Raw genomic sequence first — 17,494 nt, 5'->3', positions numbered from 1 at the left:
AAACCATGACCCCAATACACGTAAGGGAACCTGGTAGATTGTGTTTAAGTAATGATGTTACAGTTAACCTTCAGATTTTATCTTGACACAGTTTAATTTTTAATGTGAATAAATATTTTATAATCAACTGATATTGACATGATGTTGATATTCAATAATATATAGATTTTTCATTTACTTTTGTATTTTACATATATAAATGGTATGCAAATGATATTGTTATATTGTTGTATTCACAACAGTTAGCCCATGGATGAAAGAAAAAAAACAGATTCTGTGCGAAAGTTTCGTCCACACACTTTCCAGCCATATGTTCATTCACAATTGAACGCAGTAAGCCCCAAAAGCATATTCACAAAAGAGCATTACCTCAACTTCAGGTAGGTTAACACATCCGGTCTATTGCGCATGTGCCACCAGGTGGCCCAGAGGGTTTTTATGGCCAGGTGAGCTGATCTCGTTCACCACAAGTAAAAGCAAAAATTGGCTTATGGACGGAAGCCTCAATGAGATAACACGACGTGTGATCTACCATATCCAGGCAAATTGAAGAAACAATGATGTCAATAATGGGCAAAATGGGGGATTGGCAGGTATGTGCTGTTTATTTCAAGACAAAGAACGTGTAGGCTAGTTGTGTAATATATGTCGAATATATGGCCACAATTGGTAAATGCATTGCCATCAACTTTTCATTGTAGAATTAGTAGGCAAGCACTATATTTAGCCTAAATATTATACAGTTATTCAATAGTTTTAATTATTTTTACTTTGACAGTGTTCTTTTTTCTCGCAAAAGTCGATAATGTTCCTATTTACGCCTGATTAACAATAGCGCATTGGCTCTCGTAATAACTTGGGGAAAGCAGGTTTAACTTGCATAGAAGGCTACATCACTTTATATATCATGCAATTTAAGACTATAGAAAACCGTTCCTTATATAGAAGCAAATAATAGCCTATAGAGTATCCTTTAGGATATAAAATGTATTGTTTTGCTATAGGCTAGTGTTTATTGAAATGTGAATAAAATCAATAAAAAGGCACAAATCATACATAGTATGCTCCAACTTATCATTATAGATGTTAATTCGTCTATGATATAATAAATGGCATCTCATACTAAAGTTATAGCTCGCCCGGAAGTTGTGGTTCTTGTCATCTAAAATGTCAAAACAAATCTCTCCGATGTAGGCCTATTACTTTGGAGGGGTATGTTGGCCTAATGCAATTGATTTTTAAATAATAATTTCATGTCGATTGTAAAACAGAACTTTCTAACGCGGTGAAACTGGGGTCGGTGAAACAATCCAAGCCATGGAGAGATTGAGCCTTTTCGTTCCACTCTCCAAAAGCACACAACCTCTAATATCCACACAGCAGCATATAGAAACACATACAGACCCACACACCCCACGAGTTATTTTTTAAGGCACCTTTACCCCGCTGATAGTTGTCATTGTGATCTAGATTCATGGGCCCTCTCATTAATAACAACCGGTTGTAAAGGTACCCCACCAAAAATGTAAATCTGAACTAGGAGAGGCCAACGCCTAGGAGTTGGCGACCTGGTTCTTGACCCGCCCAAATACTTCAGACCCTCATTCACATTAAACAAGCTATGTTGTTGTGTTAATTATTTACATTACAAAAACGGCGCTCTTACATGTCATCAATGGAGCTGTATACCTACTTTAGATTGTTTCTTCTTTTGCATGACAGTGACAGAATAGCTTTTCATGGTCTCAACTCTCAATACGTCTAAAACAACAGTTTACGAAAATCAGTTTGGCAACAAAGTATGAAGAGAGCACTAGATAGAGTATTTGCGTGTGGCACGCTCTTCAGAGCAAGTTAACCATCCTAAAATGTAAGACCAGACAGATTGTACCATAGGCCCATATAGGGTGTGAGATGATGGAACTTGTTTTTATGAAGCTGTTACATAAACAGTTGTTTTTATGAAACCACATTTCCTAAAACGAATATGCACGACAAAGGAAGCAAATTAATACATAACATGTATTATCCAATTATTTGTTTTATCATAGCCATCAAATGAACGTTCACACCCCCAGGTGCAGGGTGTGTTGTTGCCTTTTTGTCATAGAGAATGCTTATAAAATGTACGCTCAATTCCTGCTGTATATTCTCATTGAATGTGGGAGAAGTAAATACATGTGAAATCTCGCTCCAGTGTTACCTGTGTTGTCCATTGGTGTTGGGCAGATGGGAATCAAGCGGCTGTTGATATGCTAATGAGGGAATGCGAATGTTATTACAGTGGTGCGCGAGCCTTTTACTTTCACCATTAGAGGGAGATCTCAGAGCGCAGACAGCCAAGCTCAACTAAAATAGTTTCCGCTAGAGCACAATTCACTGTGTAAAACAAGGAAAGGCGCTCTCAATATCCACCACAACTCATGAAAATGCTTTGGAAATTAACTGATAATATAAAATATGAAGATTGCGAGGTAAGAGGCTCATATTTGATTTATTGCTGTTTTCATGAAATTAATGGGGTATACTGCTTTATTTTCATTTTGTCAATCTCTAATTGTTTTGACAGTTGTCTGGGAACATATTTAATTCATTGAAGGATATACAGATGCATATTGGTTTATTTCATATGTTAGATATTTAGCTATTTTGATATGGAGTAATGCAATTTTTAATTGTGTAGAAAAATACATTTTACACAGTTTCAATATTAACAGTGAAAATAAAGTAATAGCAATAATAATAATACATTTTCACATCAATAAATGAAAGTAATACATGGCAAACCCATAGGAAAACATTTATATATTTATACCATTTTAAACGTAATTGTATAAAATATGATTTCAAAACTCACTGCTGAAACATGCTAAATGTACATAGAAAGTAAGAGAATGTACATATGGAGACATACCCAAAATACATGTGTTGACTGTATAATCGAAAAAGAAGTATGTTTAAAATAATGTGTTTAAATAATAGGATGCCTATCCCTTACATTCTTATAAAATAAATCGGTGCATTTTGAGCCCTTAGTGGTGTGTGTGCACTGCACACGCTGTGTGATTGTTATTATAGAATAGAAAGTTTGGCAGTCATATCAGGGAGTTGTTTAGGAGTGGTGCAGCCAGTTGAACGTGTTTTAACCGCGTCTGGAGAATACGCATGCAAAGAGCAGGGAAGAAACGCTGGCCTGGATTTCGCCGCCCGTGTTTGAAATTTGTTATTCTCTCATTCAAGTTTAGTTTACGGTTATGCTAATAGACCTGTTTCTGTTTTTATCGAAATCAGTGTTAACTACCGTGTTTTCATAATGGTTACTCTTTTGCTGTTTTGTCAAAATGGTCGCGTGCAAATAGGTTAGAAGTGGAAAGTGGATGTCTTAAGCTTGCGTATCCGTATAATAACTTTTGAATATATTTGCTCGGAGTGAAAGTTAGCTCGGCTGGCGTAGTTTGTATTCAAATAACCGTGGATTAATTCATTCGAGAGACTGGGGAAGGGCCATGGAAAGCGAGGCGTCGGAAACTGAAGTGAAAAACAAAGGGACATGGCGAGCAGACAACCGCCCTCTGAACAGTAAAAATGTGCCAGCCGAGATGCCCTCAGCGTTTGCTGGATTTTCACACGAATCAGAGGTGCACATTGTTTCCGTCCATGGCTCTTCCTCTATCTCTGGTCCCCCCTTCATTCTGCCTTTCTTTCACTTGTGCTTGCCTTCGAACCTTTTAAAATGTTCCCCCCTCTCTCTGATTCGTCAGACGCAAGAGAATGTCCCTCTTTTTGTCTCCCTCTCTCTCTCCCCTCCTCACTCACTCCCTCTTTCTCTCCCCATCTCTGATTAGATAGATATACTGATTCCTCATTCAATGGACGTCATTTAGTGCAGACTCTGCCTTGAGTTGCTTCCTCGCTTCACGCTCGATTTCCGACCATTCTTCCCTTATTAAGAATTCGTGTAATATTAATAGTCATGAATATCTGCTATTAGGAGTCCAAGGAAAGAAGCAGCTCTTTGCTAATATGAGCTCAGTCGAGGGAACAGCACAGTGATAGAGACAGAAGACGGAACAGGGATACAGGAAACTTTAAACATAAATCCGCAAGACCAAACATTGCATTTTAGAATCGAATGAAGGGCAGTGGGAATTTAACCAAATTCTGATGGATTATCGTTCTTCGGTGGTGCTTATCTGAACATTGGGCTCCGTGATCTTTCAATAGTGTTGTTGCTGGCATTATTTTGTTTGCTCGTACATTTTCGTTGTTTTATCAACGTTTTTCTTCTGAAAATTCTCTTTTGAATCGCTCGAAAATCTTCGCAGATGTTAGTGCACAGCTTTTCCGCGATGGTAAGTTGGACTCGGTGGCAAAGACAGTTATAGCAGTTATAGCCTACTTCGTGCAGCAATCAGACTCCGATTATTGCCTTTTTTAGTCAAATAGTTTTGCTAAACTATCATACAAAAAATAAAAAGAATGCAAGATTGCTCTCACATTTAATTTCATCTAAATATTTCAACTGTAATCATTTCCCCCCTGAAAATGATCAAATAGGCCTACGGGTGTGTTATTAGCCTACAGTAATTATCACTGTTATTATTGTTAGCATTATTATTATTATTATTAGGCTATTATTGCTGCGTTCAACAGATAAATGCTGTTGATTTTATTTCAACCAACGACTTTGAATAGACATTCAATTATGGAAGGTGACAGTCCATAAAGGCCCCGGTGAAAACGGGTAAAATGGAGGGTTGGTGTATAGGTTTAATTTCTCCGATTCTTTTTTCCTGCAGGATCGTCACGACGGTACCAGCAATGGGACAGCCAGGCTACCTCAGCTGGGAGGCGTGGGCCAGTCTCCATATAGCGCCCCTCCACTCTCCCATACCCCAAACTCCGACTTCCAGCCACCGTACTTTCCTCCGCCCTACCAGCCAATCTACCCCCAGTCTCAGGACCCATACTCGCACGTCAACGACCCCTACTCCCTCAACTCCCTGCACGCTCAGCCGCAGCCACAACACCCTGGCTGGCCGGGCCAGAGGCAAAGTCAGGAGAGCAGTTTGCTGCACCAGCACCGTGGCTTGCCCCATCAGCTCTGTAGGGAGTACCGTAGAGAAGTGCTCCTGCCGTCGGGCCACGGAATCGATACGGGACTCTCAGATTCTATCCCAATCCATGGAATACCTCACTCTTTAGAAGATGTTCAGGTAATTCAGCATTATTTGGTAATTATATTATTATTACTATTACATTTTTACTATTACATTGTTGTTGTTGTTATTATAATAATAATTGTTGTTGTTATTATTTTTTCTTATTATTATTTTTAAATTATTATTAGGCCTACACACGTAGCCTTCTATAGCCTAAGTGTTTGTTGCTGTAAATTGGCAGCTCTGTATGAAATGTCACGGCCTACATGTAATGACTCAGTGCATGGCATGCAATTTTATAAATGCAGAAATGGTCAAAGATTATGGCCATAACCATTGCATTGAATTGACAGAGCCCTTTTTATGTAAATGTTCCAACAGACATTACATTTTACAAACGGCTCTCGAGTGAAACACTGTATAAAAGCCTATTTGCATGGATTATTCAGTCTATATTCTCGAGCTGTGTTTGCACTTTATAATCCGTATTATTTTGTTGACCCCCTCCCTCCACTGAAAAGATGCATAGTGTTATAAACACTTGCCTTAAGCAAACAGATCAAAGCTGAAGCTCTGAGAACTATAATATGATCTGCAACCCCTCTCACAAAATGGATGGTATACCGCGCTTGTTGATTAATATTCCCTGTCATTTTTGGACATGATTCTGGATATCCTCCCTTCATCTTTAATTTAATTGTGCTCATTGAAAATACTCAAGTCCCGATATGAGCGGGAGGCTGAGAGCAATAATAAAATGTCCACTCGGGAGTTTTGCACATGCAGGCACACTATGAGCACCATGTTTTAGATTAAGTTCCATCGCTCTGCAGGTAATACGAATACATCAAATAAGTAAAGGCCTGTACAATGACACGTTTTTTTTCTAAAACAAATGCCTAATCCCCAATTAGCGTGCACGACGTGTAATACCACCTTTATTCCGAATACAATTTGGATTCATAGTTATTCGTAAGTATCCACTCTGCGGATGGAATGAGGTCACGATTATTGGGCGACAGAGCTTCATTATTTAAGTCTGATATGCATGACGCGCACTGCCCAACAGCTATAGCCAATATCACCCTCATTGAAAATAATAACAGGCCCATCATATATTTGGTTTGTGGGCTACATGCCAGTCTTTTGCAAACAGCATGACATGTTAAATAAATTTCATTGTATTCCATATTAAATAGTGTATTTTGCATCTGTGTGTTGCAGCATGTTGAGGATCAAGGAATTCACATCCCAGATCAGACTGTAATTAAAAAAGGTAAGCAATTTCCTTCGAGATGCCATGTATGTTTCCACAAGCTGCACACCACACCACCCCTCTGCTCCGGAGCTTGTGCGGTAGTCAGCGCCTCACTGAACCAAGTGGATTAATGCGCAGTGTTTTTTATTAAGTGAGCTCGAGTGCATCAAACTAACTGCATGCACCTTTTCATCAATTAATGCCAATGTCAGCATTTCAGAGTAGGCATAGTCAGATGCGAATATGCCCTATATAGGCTATGCTGTTTAGTCTATTGGTTTTAATGTGTTGACGCATCTTTTCGCTATATATCGTAAATATAGGCCCGTTCGGGAGCAAATCTAAAATGGCAGTTGGTAATGCTCTATGTATTAAGTATCAGGATGATACCAGATCCTGCATCAAAGGTGGAAAAAAATATACGCTGCAAAAATAGGCAAGGTCTTTAAACCATTTATAGAGTCTCATTCCATCAGTGTTTGGCTTCGGTTGATTATGGAATAATGCGTTCAGTGTTGCATTATCATATATGGGCCTAGCATAATTGCGTGTGAATTCGATTGTTTACTCCTACAAGACCATTTCTGGCGTGCTAGGCCTACTTCATGGTCAGGTTGAACGTTACCCCTCTCGCCATGTGGAGTCTTTTGTCAGTTCAAATTAGATGCGCAGGGGATAAATCTTGAGAGATGCTCTTTCCGCATCAACATGATAATTGGCTCTTATATTAGTAATCTCAAGAGTTCGTTTAACTCCTATCGTCTCTATTAGCCTCCCCTGGGCTATTAATGTCACAAGTGATCTATCCAAAAGCGCTAGTCCCTTTGTCTCCGGTTACAGCACACAAAACGGTATCCCCTGCAAAGTGAAATCACACGCGCGACTGTATTTTTGGGGAGACCGTGGATATTTGAAAAAAGGCTTCGCACTTTTCGCGTGCTGTGTGTGTGTGTGTTTTAAGTATTGCAACATGTGTGCGCGCACGTCTGCAAAAGCGTGCGATGTTTCAGAGCTCAAATTGCATAGATAGCCTACCCTAAACAAATATTGGGCCTATACGAGGCCTACAATATGGTACAACATTTTGCAATGGTTAGGCCTTTGTGCGAAAGGCCTAATAACCAAAATAAGAAAACAATAAATAGGCCTATATTATCATTATTAATGTTTATTATTCGTGTTAATATTATTATTATTATTTGGCCTGTCATACCCTATGACAATTGTTTTAATTGTGTGTAGGCCTCTACACCCACACCGCGTTTCATATGAATGTCATCTGATTAATGGTCTACATTGAATAAGATTCACAGAAATTGTTCTCCTTCTTCCCTAGGTCCAGTTTCTTTATCCAAGAACAACAACGTCTCCGCCATTCCGATAAATAAGGATGGTCTTTTTGGCGGTGTGGTAAACCCCAACGAGGTGTTCTGCTCTGTTCCGGGTCGCCTGTCTCTGCTCAGCTCCACATCAAAATACAAGGTCACGGTGGCGGAAGTGCAGAGACGCCTTTCGCCGCCTGAGTGCCTCAACGCGTCACTGCTGGGCGGGGTGCTGAGAAGGTGAGCCGGACTTTAATGTCGCTCCTCATTCTTTATCCCAGGTATAATTAAAATCGACCAAGCGTGATACCTCCTGCATTTAAAACAGCCCAAAAGGCAGACTGTTAAATTCCATATTAACTTTACACTCACAATGTAGCCCACAAATTAATGTAGGCCTTTTGGCCTTACCCTCAACCCTGTAAGACTAGTTTTACGCACATCATATTTCGGCCTACACCAACAACAGTAAACTACTTCAGTTTTTAGTCTATAGATTCCAACCTCGACACAAAGCCAGTATTTTGGGTATACACTGTGCATTCAAATAAAGTCGTTTCAGTGATTTGAAAATACATAGCCTATATTGACACACACATAGGCCTGTAGACACCGATAGTGTTATAGAAGTGTATGGAAGGAAGACGATGCTATTATGGCATTGTTGTTTTTTAAATCAAGATAGTAACCTAATCTTTGATTCAATAATATGATTAATAACATACTTATTCATTCAGACCTTTTTGGATCAGATAGTGTGTAACAATGATGGTAAAAATAAAACAATAAAAAACATGCCATTTTACAAATTAGCCTATTCATACAACCTATTTTTCTGTTCTTGTCACAGGGCCAAGTCTAAGAATGGCGGAAGGTCCCTCAGAGAGAAATTGGATAAAATCGGATTAAATCTACCTGCAGGTAGACGCAAAGCCGCAAACGTTACCCTGCTGACGTCACTAGTCGAAGGTAAGTTGCATTGTAAATGATCTGAGTTCCGGTTCCTGGGATAGCAGGTGCTTTGAACGGTTTCAGGGGGGACATTCGAAATCAGTATATGCGCTCATCCATGTAATTTGGACTGACTTTGACTTGCAAACCAGTCATGCATGAAGGATATATGTGTGTTTTTGAGAGAGAGGATGATGGTAATAATTTTAAAAGGCTTTTCGCAACATTGGCCTGTGTTTTTAGCCGTCGTGTGTGCAATCCTCTCGTGAAAGTGGTCCTAGAATAGATTACTACAGTGTGAGATGGGTTCGGTAAGCCTGACTGGCCTAGTTTGTACCAGATGAACTAGGCTCCTTGTTGAAGCAGGGTTATGGGCATTTGCTTATTTATTGTCTAGCGTGAGTTTGGAGCTGTTTCACCTCTGGCAGAGGTGGATCGATTGATTTATTAACCCTATAGTGGCTTGTTATCATGATCATTATTATAAGGCCTATATTAGGCTAGTAGTAGTAGTAGTCGTAGTAATAATCATAGTTATAGTAATAGTAATAGGAGTAATAGTAGTAATAGTAGTAATAATTATAGTTGTAGTAGTAGTAATAGTAGTAGTAGTAATCATTGTTACAGTAATAGTAGTAATAATCATAGTTGTAGTAGTAGTAGTAGTAGTAGTAGTAATCATTGTTATAGTAATAGTAGTAGTAGTTGCATTAATAATCATAGTTATAGTAGTATTAGTAGTAGTAATAATCATAGTTATAGTAATAGTAGTAATAATCATAGTTATAGTAGTATTAGTAGTAGTAATAATCATAGATATAGTAACAGTAGTAATAATCATAGTTATAGTAGTATTAGTAGTAGTAATAATCATAGTTATAGTAATAGTAGTAATAGTAGTAATAATCATAGTTATTGGAAAAAGTAGTAAAAGTAGTAATAAGTAATAATCATAGTTATAGTAATAGTAGTAATAGTAGTAATAATCATAGTTATAGTAATAGTAGTAATAGTAGTAATAATCATAGTTATAGTAATAGTAGTAATAGTAGTAATAATCATAGTTATAGTAATACTAGTAGTAGTAGGACCACTAGCCAACAGCTACAACTACAGCTACTGTTATTAGACTTCTATTATTCACACATGCAGGGACACTTTCTGTTTCTCTGTGATTGAAGTGGAAGTGACCTATGGAAGATCTATATGTTGTGAGACTATTAAATAATAAATTAGGTAATTGTGGCACACTATGAGGATGCCATTGCTATTGAATAAATCCATTTTGCTTGCAAAGTTGAACCTTATTATTCAGTGCGGTGGTATTTGGTGAGCTGTGGATTTTAAAGGTGAAAGCCTGGGACGGTTCATTGGTTCCTGTTAATCATTACAGCCGTGGAGCGAATGCAATATTCATTGTACTTCATTGAAATTGGGTGCTGTATGGTAATGAGGTTGAAGAAATATATGATTCTTTGCGATACAGTGTGTGTGTGGGGGGGGGGGGGGGGCACTCGGTTATTTAGTGAAGAGACACTACGTTTTTCTGAAGTGCTGTTATTGTTTATGATCCGCTCCATTTTATGGAAACGAGTTTACTGGACTTGAGCTTTGATGCTAATTGGCGCATGCGTTCTTCCGGAGTTGAGGCTTATGGCAGGAAGCCCCGCAGTAAAAACCCAACTGTTTCAGGAAATTAAAACCAAAGACTTGAAAAAATCTACAAAAAAAGGCAGACCTCAATGGAATGAACCTATAATTCTCATGGCTAAAGTTTGTAGGAGCGAGATTTGCATATAGCCTTTTAAAATTGCTTTCGTTGTATGATCTGCTGGACGTTCAATAATGTTTAGGGATGGCTAAGCAATGACATGGTGATATGCATGACGCTACTTATGGCATTTTATATTGCTTCCCTGATATTTAACTCTTCTCACGGAATGGGGGCCTGACTCTTATTGATAACAGGTAGCCTAGCGGTTATGGGCGTTGGGCCAGTAACCGAAAGGTTGCTGGTTCGAATTCCCGGGCAGACAAGGTGAAAAATATGTAGATGTTCTATTGAGCAAGGCACTTAACCCAAATGTCTCTCTGCGTAACAACGTCTGCTAAATGACAACAACAAAAATAAAATAATCCATCATCTGATGGAAGGTACAAGTGCTAGCCTATAGCCTACTGATTTAGAATTTGATGCAAAGACAAGGCCTTCTCTTTGGCAGAGGACGTTCATTAGATGAATCATGTGTTAAATGGAAGTGTTAATTGGTCTATATTTAATGTCCAATTTAGAGCAATATAGTATACTCAATCCATTCTTTCCTTCTCAGGCGAAGCCGTGCATCTTGCCAGAGATTTTGGTTACGTATGCGAGACTGAGTTTCCAGCCAAGGCAGTAGCTGAATATACAAACCGTCAGCATTCCGACCCAAACGAACAAGTCCAGAGGAAAAACATGTTATTGGCAACGAAGTAAGTGTTATATTATCACATTTCATATGTCAAAAAAAATGTGATTCTCGTGTTTACATCGACAGTGTTTGCGAACACAAATGGATGGTCGTGGTCAATTCTATAAATTCGTTTTTTATATTTTTTTGTAGGATTTTTGATAGGCCTATATATTTCACATGCATTTCTAAAGTGTTGATTTATGGACTCGTTATTTGTGTTACATTGTAGTAGGCTATTGAATGGATGTGACATTAAAACTGACAAAAAAATTATTGGATACAAATTAATCGACTAATGTCCAATTATTTGTCCTTCTAATTAGCCAAATAGGTCATCAAGTGATGTTATGCACACGACAAAATGCCACAATGAACAAACACTTCTTGAATTAGACACTTTCAACTAATATTAGGCGTACTGAATTTGATATCCATGCTCTGTATTCGATTCATGCCAAGCATTTTGGCGTTGCGTAAGCATTGAATAAAACACGTGCACGAATAGCCTATCTGAGACTATCCAATATGGAGTTTACTGTAATTGGTCGATTGAACAGGCCTCAGATTCATCCATATGCAACCATTTTGTTTGATGTGATTGGGATTGCATTGAAACATAGTTGGTTTTACTCCAACGTCAACCTTTCCCCACTGCATTTTAACATGTAGACATAGTACGACACTATATTTATACGTTCCTTTGAGCAAATATGCGATAGGCCACATTCTAATGTTGTAGTACTAACTACATAAAATTAATAGGATCTTTGAACATGTCTTGTATAGGCCTATACGTCATATTAGGGGCAGACTGGCATTATGATTGTAATTAACATATATATTGTCTCCCCATTTTAGGCAAATCTGCAAAGAATTCACAGACCTGCTTTCCCAGGACCGTACGCCCTTGGGGAATTCTCGACCACAACCTATTCTTGAGCCAGGGATTCAGAGTTGCTTGACCCATTTCAGTCTCATTTCTCACGGATTCGGGACCCCAGCCATGTGCGCGGCCCTCACCGCTCTCCAGAACTATCTGACCGAGGCGATTAAAGCCATGGACAAAATGTACCTGAACAACAACAGTCACTCAGACAGCGGCACTAAAGGCGGAGACAAAGACGAGAAGCACAGAAAGTGATTCCCACCTGAAAGCCCAATATAAATATTATAAATACATATAAATACTATTGATCAAGTTAACGTGCCACTTCCTGATCTCGCGATGATTTTACATGTTTGTTTTTAATACCATTCAACTTTGGATTCACGGGAAGTGATGCGCAAGATCCCCACAATAATTAAAAAGAAAAAAATGCTGAAAGGCGCAAAGAACAGATCCAGAGAGGGAAAGATCTCTGCCACATCTATGACTTTTTATGTACTCCCTCTTTTTATGAGCTGCAACGGACTGAAATCGAGCGACCCTTATATCTCTCAATTTACGATTGTAGCCATGTGACAAAAAGAAGCGAAAAGAGGATGAATTATTATCAGTATTGTGAATAATAAACTTGAAAAAAATCCACAGAGTTCCATGTCATGACTTCAGTTGTAGACTCTCACTCCAAGCGACCAACTTGAACTTTGAATTTCAACACGATTCACGGTTATATAAGGGAATCTGTGTTCATGTATGTATATATTTATTTATGTGTAATTTAATGGGAATTGTAAATATGGTGCGTCTGTTGAAACTTCTTTTTTATTTATCTGGTGCCTCCTGTTTTAGTGGGTTTAAATATTCGGTTAGTTCTTCATGTGGTTTTATGGTTATTAGAAAACAGAAGTTTGGGGGTATTTTTTCTCTGGGATATTTCAATTCAGCCCTCTTGTAGCATGTTGAGGCGACATTGAAGCAAGTAAACAAATTTAATAGAAATAAACCTCCATTTCTCTCTAGCTATATCATCCTTATTCCATTCAGTTTTTTAATTGAAAAGTGCATAATCGAGACCCCGAAGAGAACTGTTTTGTGTTTCTACTTTCTTGTTTTTATACAAGCTTTTATGTGTTGTGCCAATCAGAATACGTTTCACTTGTTCTTCCCTTGAAGCACCATAAAAGCAATAAATGGATATTGTCTTTTGATTATTTTTTTTATGTTCGAAGTAATTCTAAGCATTTGGGACCATCTGATATCTTGTATGTCCAATGTCCAAATTGGAGGCGGTTTTAGCTGTATTGTATAGACTTGTGCTGGCAATAGTTCCCATGCCTGTCAATGTATTATAGTCCTTTGTTGCCCAGAAAAAAATAAACATTTGATACGCTTCATGTTGATTTTTATTCATATATTTTCATTTTTTATTCAGTGGTTGAGACGCCCGGGTGTATTTTCGTTCTTGGCCATATTTTCTATTCAGCACGGTTACAGTAATTGAGTTTAACTCTCCCCTGACGAGTGTTCCTTGCAATAAGCAGCTGAACCCATTGTTTCCCTCAAGTATAATAAAACAACTTATACTTTCAACTCATAGTTCAGAGCACAGGATCATTCAAAACCGGAGCCGAGCTTTTTTTACCATGCCAAATGACACAGAAAACAATGAATTCTTTGGTGTTTGAAGTGTGTGTGTGAAGCGCCAGCCCTCAAGCAAAACCGTTCTTTAAAATCAGTGAGATCTATATGGCTGTGTTGAAGGTTATTACATTTGCCTTTCCCTACCACTCTATTGTTTTCTTTATTTCGTTTTTGTTCAAGCTTTTTTAAGACATGCATCAAATATTTGTTATTACTAGCCTGTCTGTAATTATTGGTGTTGTTTGACATCATTCAGTTGGAATAAAATGTGGGAAACCTATTTCAACTGCATTCAGTTAAATGATATGACAAATACGTTTGCCTGTGGATATCTCTTATATTTGCTCACATCTCTACCCATAGGCTTCGTTGTAGTCATGTCGATGCAAATGATCATGTATGCTTCTAACACACCTGCTGTAGCCTTGTTTTGCTTGCCTAAAGCCACGGGGACGATGCATTACATAAGCGAATTCAAATGGAGTTTTGATTGTGTATTGATGGCATGCACCTCGAAATCAATCTCTACTGAAGCATGGTGGAGTGGAGTCGGTGGATGTATATGCATATCCTGTGTCTGTGCTCTGTTCTATTTTCCACTCTCTGGTTCTAGTCGAGAGCGTTGTGGCATGGGGATGTTGTGACATCGAGATAGATTTAGGCCTACTGAGCAACTTTTCTTCAACCCCCCCCCCCCCTTTTCTTTTACATTTTCCAAAATAGCGGTTATTTATTATCTGCATATTTTAAACCCATACGGTCTGTTTTATTCCGAAGCAGTTGTTTTCAAATAAGGTGAATGAAGCCTAACTGTACATGTCCTTGGCATAATTGCGGTGCAGTGCTGTAGCAGGTGAAGCGAGCCATTGTCTGTCAGGGCTGTTTTTGTTGGCTGCATCTCAGATTGTGTGTGGGATCCTAACCCCAGGCACAATAGCTCACTCATAAAGAGGAATACCCGGCTGCTCCTTCCATTAAAAAAAAGCATAAATAGTCACTTTAAAGGAAACAATCGTATTAAATAGCATTCACTGGTATTAGGAAGCCCCTCACGTGTGTCATTAATGCTAATGTTATTTAATAAATGTATCGGGGGTAAATGAAAGCGTTTTTTGAGAGCGAGACGAAAGCATTATACATGTCTATCACAATTGCAGCTATCGAAAGCACGTGAAGGCTATAGGCCTATCAAGAAACGAACATGCAATGCCATTGCCCCCATTTCTGAAGAGAAAAAAACACATTTTCTTTGGTTTGTTTACTTTGATACAAACCTGTCATTTACATAGGTTACTGTTTTAATACGACATTTTTAATTTTGCCATAATTTGATCTTAAACAGGTAGAACTAGTTTTACATAATGCCTTACAGCTAAAGTAATTTGCAATAACGAAGAGGCCTGAAATTTGAAGAGCCAGTCAGCAATACCCAACTGAATTTGGCTAATTCAATCCGTAACCCCTGGTTTCAGCTACATCAATTACACTTGATTCCACTATAATAATTAATACGTGCGTCTGTTGTGTACTGTTCCCCGAGTTGTTATTAAATAGCCTATTCTTAAATGTTAGGCTACAATTTACTTTTTTTTAAATCTGATCTTCCCATGCATCAGCATACCCTTGATTGCATACACACGAATATGCAGAGATGCATGCGCTCAGGCACGCATAGCCTACACTCCACACGCATCATTATCTGATCGTAGTCCGAAACTATTTTGATGAGATGTTGTTGGGAGCTTTGGTTGGTGAGCTGATTTCACTACACCACGATCCGTTCTTCAAAATAGACAAGACCAAACTCACAACATCCAACATGTTTAATGGCAATACAATACTGTGAACCGGCAGATTTGGCAATAGACTAAAGACTGTTACCAGTGGCTATATATAGCGTTGGTTTGATGTGCAGTGCTGGGTCAATTCCATTTCGATACCAGTCAATGCATGAAATAACAGAAATGTAATTAATTGACCCTTCAAGTGTGAATGGCCCCAAATACAAAATCAAGGGTTAACAAAAATGAAAAATGATGAAATAGACTAACACAGACCTAAAATAATAGAAATTGCATTTAATGCCATTGCATCAGAATGGCTAGCTAACTAAAAAAAATGTTTTTTTAAATTAGTCACGTGCAACTATAGCTTTTGAACCATGCAGTTTCCATAAAGATGGAATACTAGATACGTTTTTCTCTCATGTGCTGTGTACACAAGTAACCTTATAATATTGACCTCCGGTCTGAAAAGCATGCATACAGTGTAACCTTCCATCTGCAACATGCAAACGATGTATAGGCTATTTGGAGAGTATACCATGTAAATCATTTTTTTTATTGTATTCAAGCTACTTTTAGTTCCTGTATGGACACATCTGTTTACCAAATTGCTAATTTCTTTATATCTTATTAATGACGAATTGAAAACTGCAGGACATTCTACAAGTAGAGAAATATGTGTTCTATGCATATAGGGTTCACTCAAATGACAATTGAAACGCGGACCGGTGCAATCGAATTATGTGACTCTATAAGTTTGCAATGAAGCGCAAAATAGCTAATTGTCGTCAAGTCTGACATCAACCCTCATTTCGGTCTTGACACCCTTCCACTGACCTCACCCCACCGTGCGACCCTTCCACTGACCTCACCCCACTGTGCGAGCCGGGGCTCAAAAGCCACGAAAGGTCAACGACTCCACCAAATCGTTCTTGATTACTTGGGACATCAGGTAATCGATTAGAAAACATTAACTGAATAAACAAAAGGACTCACAAGTAAGCTGAGAAGTCGATAATTCCAACGCAATATGGGTCATTCCAAAATAATGCTAGGTGTTGGATGAGTCTTGGGGTGACAACTTTGGAACCACACACACCCACATAACATCTGAAGTATATATATACATATAGCCTAGGCCTATATATATAGGCCTAGGCTATATGTGCACAGGCTACCACTGATTTCTTCTTTAATGTGAAGGGAAAAAATCTCACCCAGAATTAGATCATCCAATTAATTTATGTACACAAAATTGTCAGAGATAACATCAATTTAACATCAAAAGACAATATTTCGACTAGATGGCCTTATCTAGGCTTATAAACATTCATGTTGTTTTCAGACCAATAATGGTCTAATAAGCCTACATGATATTGATTACGTTTTCTTAAGTTTAAAACAATATCATGTTTATATGGTGTCATCTGGGCATGTATTTACTTTGTATCTTAAAAAATGTTCGTGGTGTGATGACTGCTCATGCTCATCACAATTCATAGGCTGCAAGGTTGTTTTCCGATCATTTCCATCACCTGTCAAAAGCGGAGGTCGACTCATTTCATGGGTTTGTGTCTCCCAAATATACAAAAAGAGGGGATTAAAAATGTTGTTAATGTTTCCCCTGTCGGTTTATATAGTTTATATTCTAGTTTTCAGTCTCTCTGTCTCTCTCCCCGCATTCTCTGAAGGCAGCCGGGGGGAGTGTCGCCCCGGGCCAAACATATGCTTCTTTCCATTGCACTAATCCAAATTCAGCGTGGAGGAATAATTGCTCGAGTGGCCATGGCTTCGCGGGGCTTTGTCCCTCGCTGGCTCCCGTCAGCCCGGCACACGCCATTTCAATCAAACGCCTTTTGAGGGCTGTCTCTTTTCTATCAAACCTTAGACCTCGAAAATGATGCGAACATTTAACCAAACGGCTTCACGCTCCATAAACAACACCCCCAAAAGACTATTCATTTGTTTATTAATTTATTAATCTATACATTTATTTATTTATTGGTCTCATGCAGTCTGTTCCCCTTTAGTTATTGTGTC

General features: G+C 38.5%; 1 protein-coding gene across 8 annotated transcripts; it reads left to right on the top strand.

Moving 5' to 3' along the window:
* The first annotated feature begins 465 nt into the window (after positions 1 to 465).
* tfap2a (transcription factor AP-2 alpha) lies at positions 466 to 13,950 on the top strand. Of its 8 annotated transcripts, none has more exons than XM_020494487.2 (7): positions 466 to 593; positions 4,800 to 5,216; positions 6,387 to 6,438; positions 7,757 to 7,982; positions 8,593 to 8,711; positions 11,024 to 11,165; positions 12,005 to 13,950. In XM_020494487.2, exons 1-7 carry the CDS (start codon positions 558 to 560, stop codon positions 12,285 to 12,287), a joined length of 1,275 nt encoding a protein of 424 aa, XP_020350076.1. In that variant the 5' UTR covers positions 466 to 557; the 3' UTR covers positions 12,288 to 13,950. The 8 variants fall into 8 exon arrangements, with proteins under 8 accessions (XP_020350076.1, XP_020350073.1, XP_020350074.1 ...); XM_020494484.2 differs by having other exon boundaries at positions 4,800 to 5,234; XM_020494485.2 differs by lacking the exon at positions 466 to 593 and adding an exon at positions 2,147 to 2,474.
* Positions 13,951 to 17,494: the final 3,544 nt, after the last annotated feature.

The sequence above is a fragment of the Oncorhynchus kisutch genome, linkage group LG11, assembly GCF_002021735.2.
Source record: "Oncorhynchus kisutch isolate 150728-3 linkage group LG11, Okis_V2, whole genome shotgun sequence".
Taxonomy (NCBI): domain Eukaryota; kingdom Metazoa; phylum Chordata; class Actinopteri; order Salmoniformes; family Salmonidae; genus Oncorhynchus; species Oncorhynchus kisutch.
Note: the sequence above shows the minus strand (reverse complement) of the source record. Positions and strands in the feature narration are given on the sequence as shown.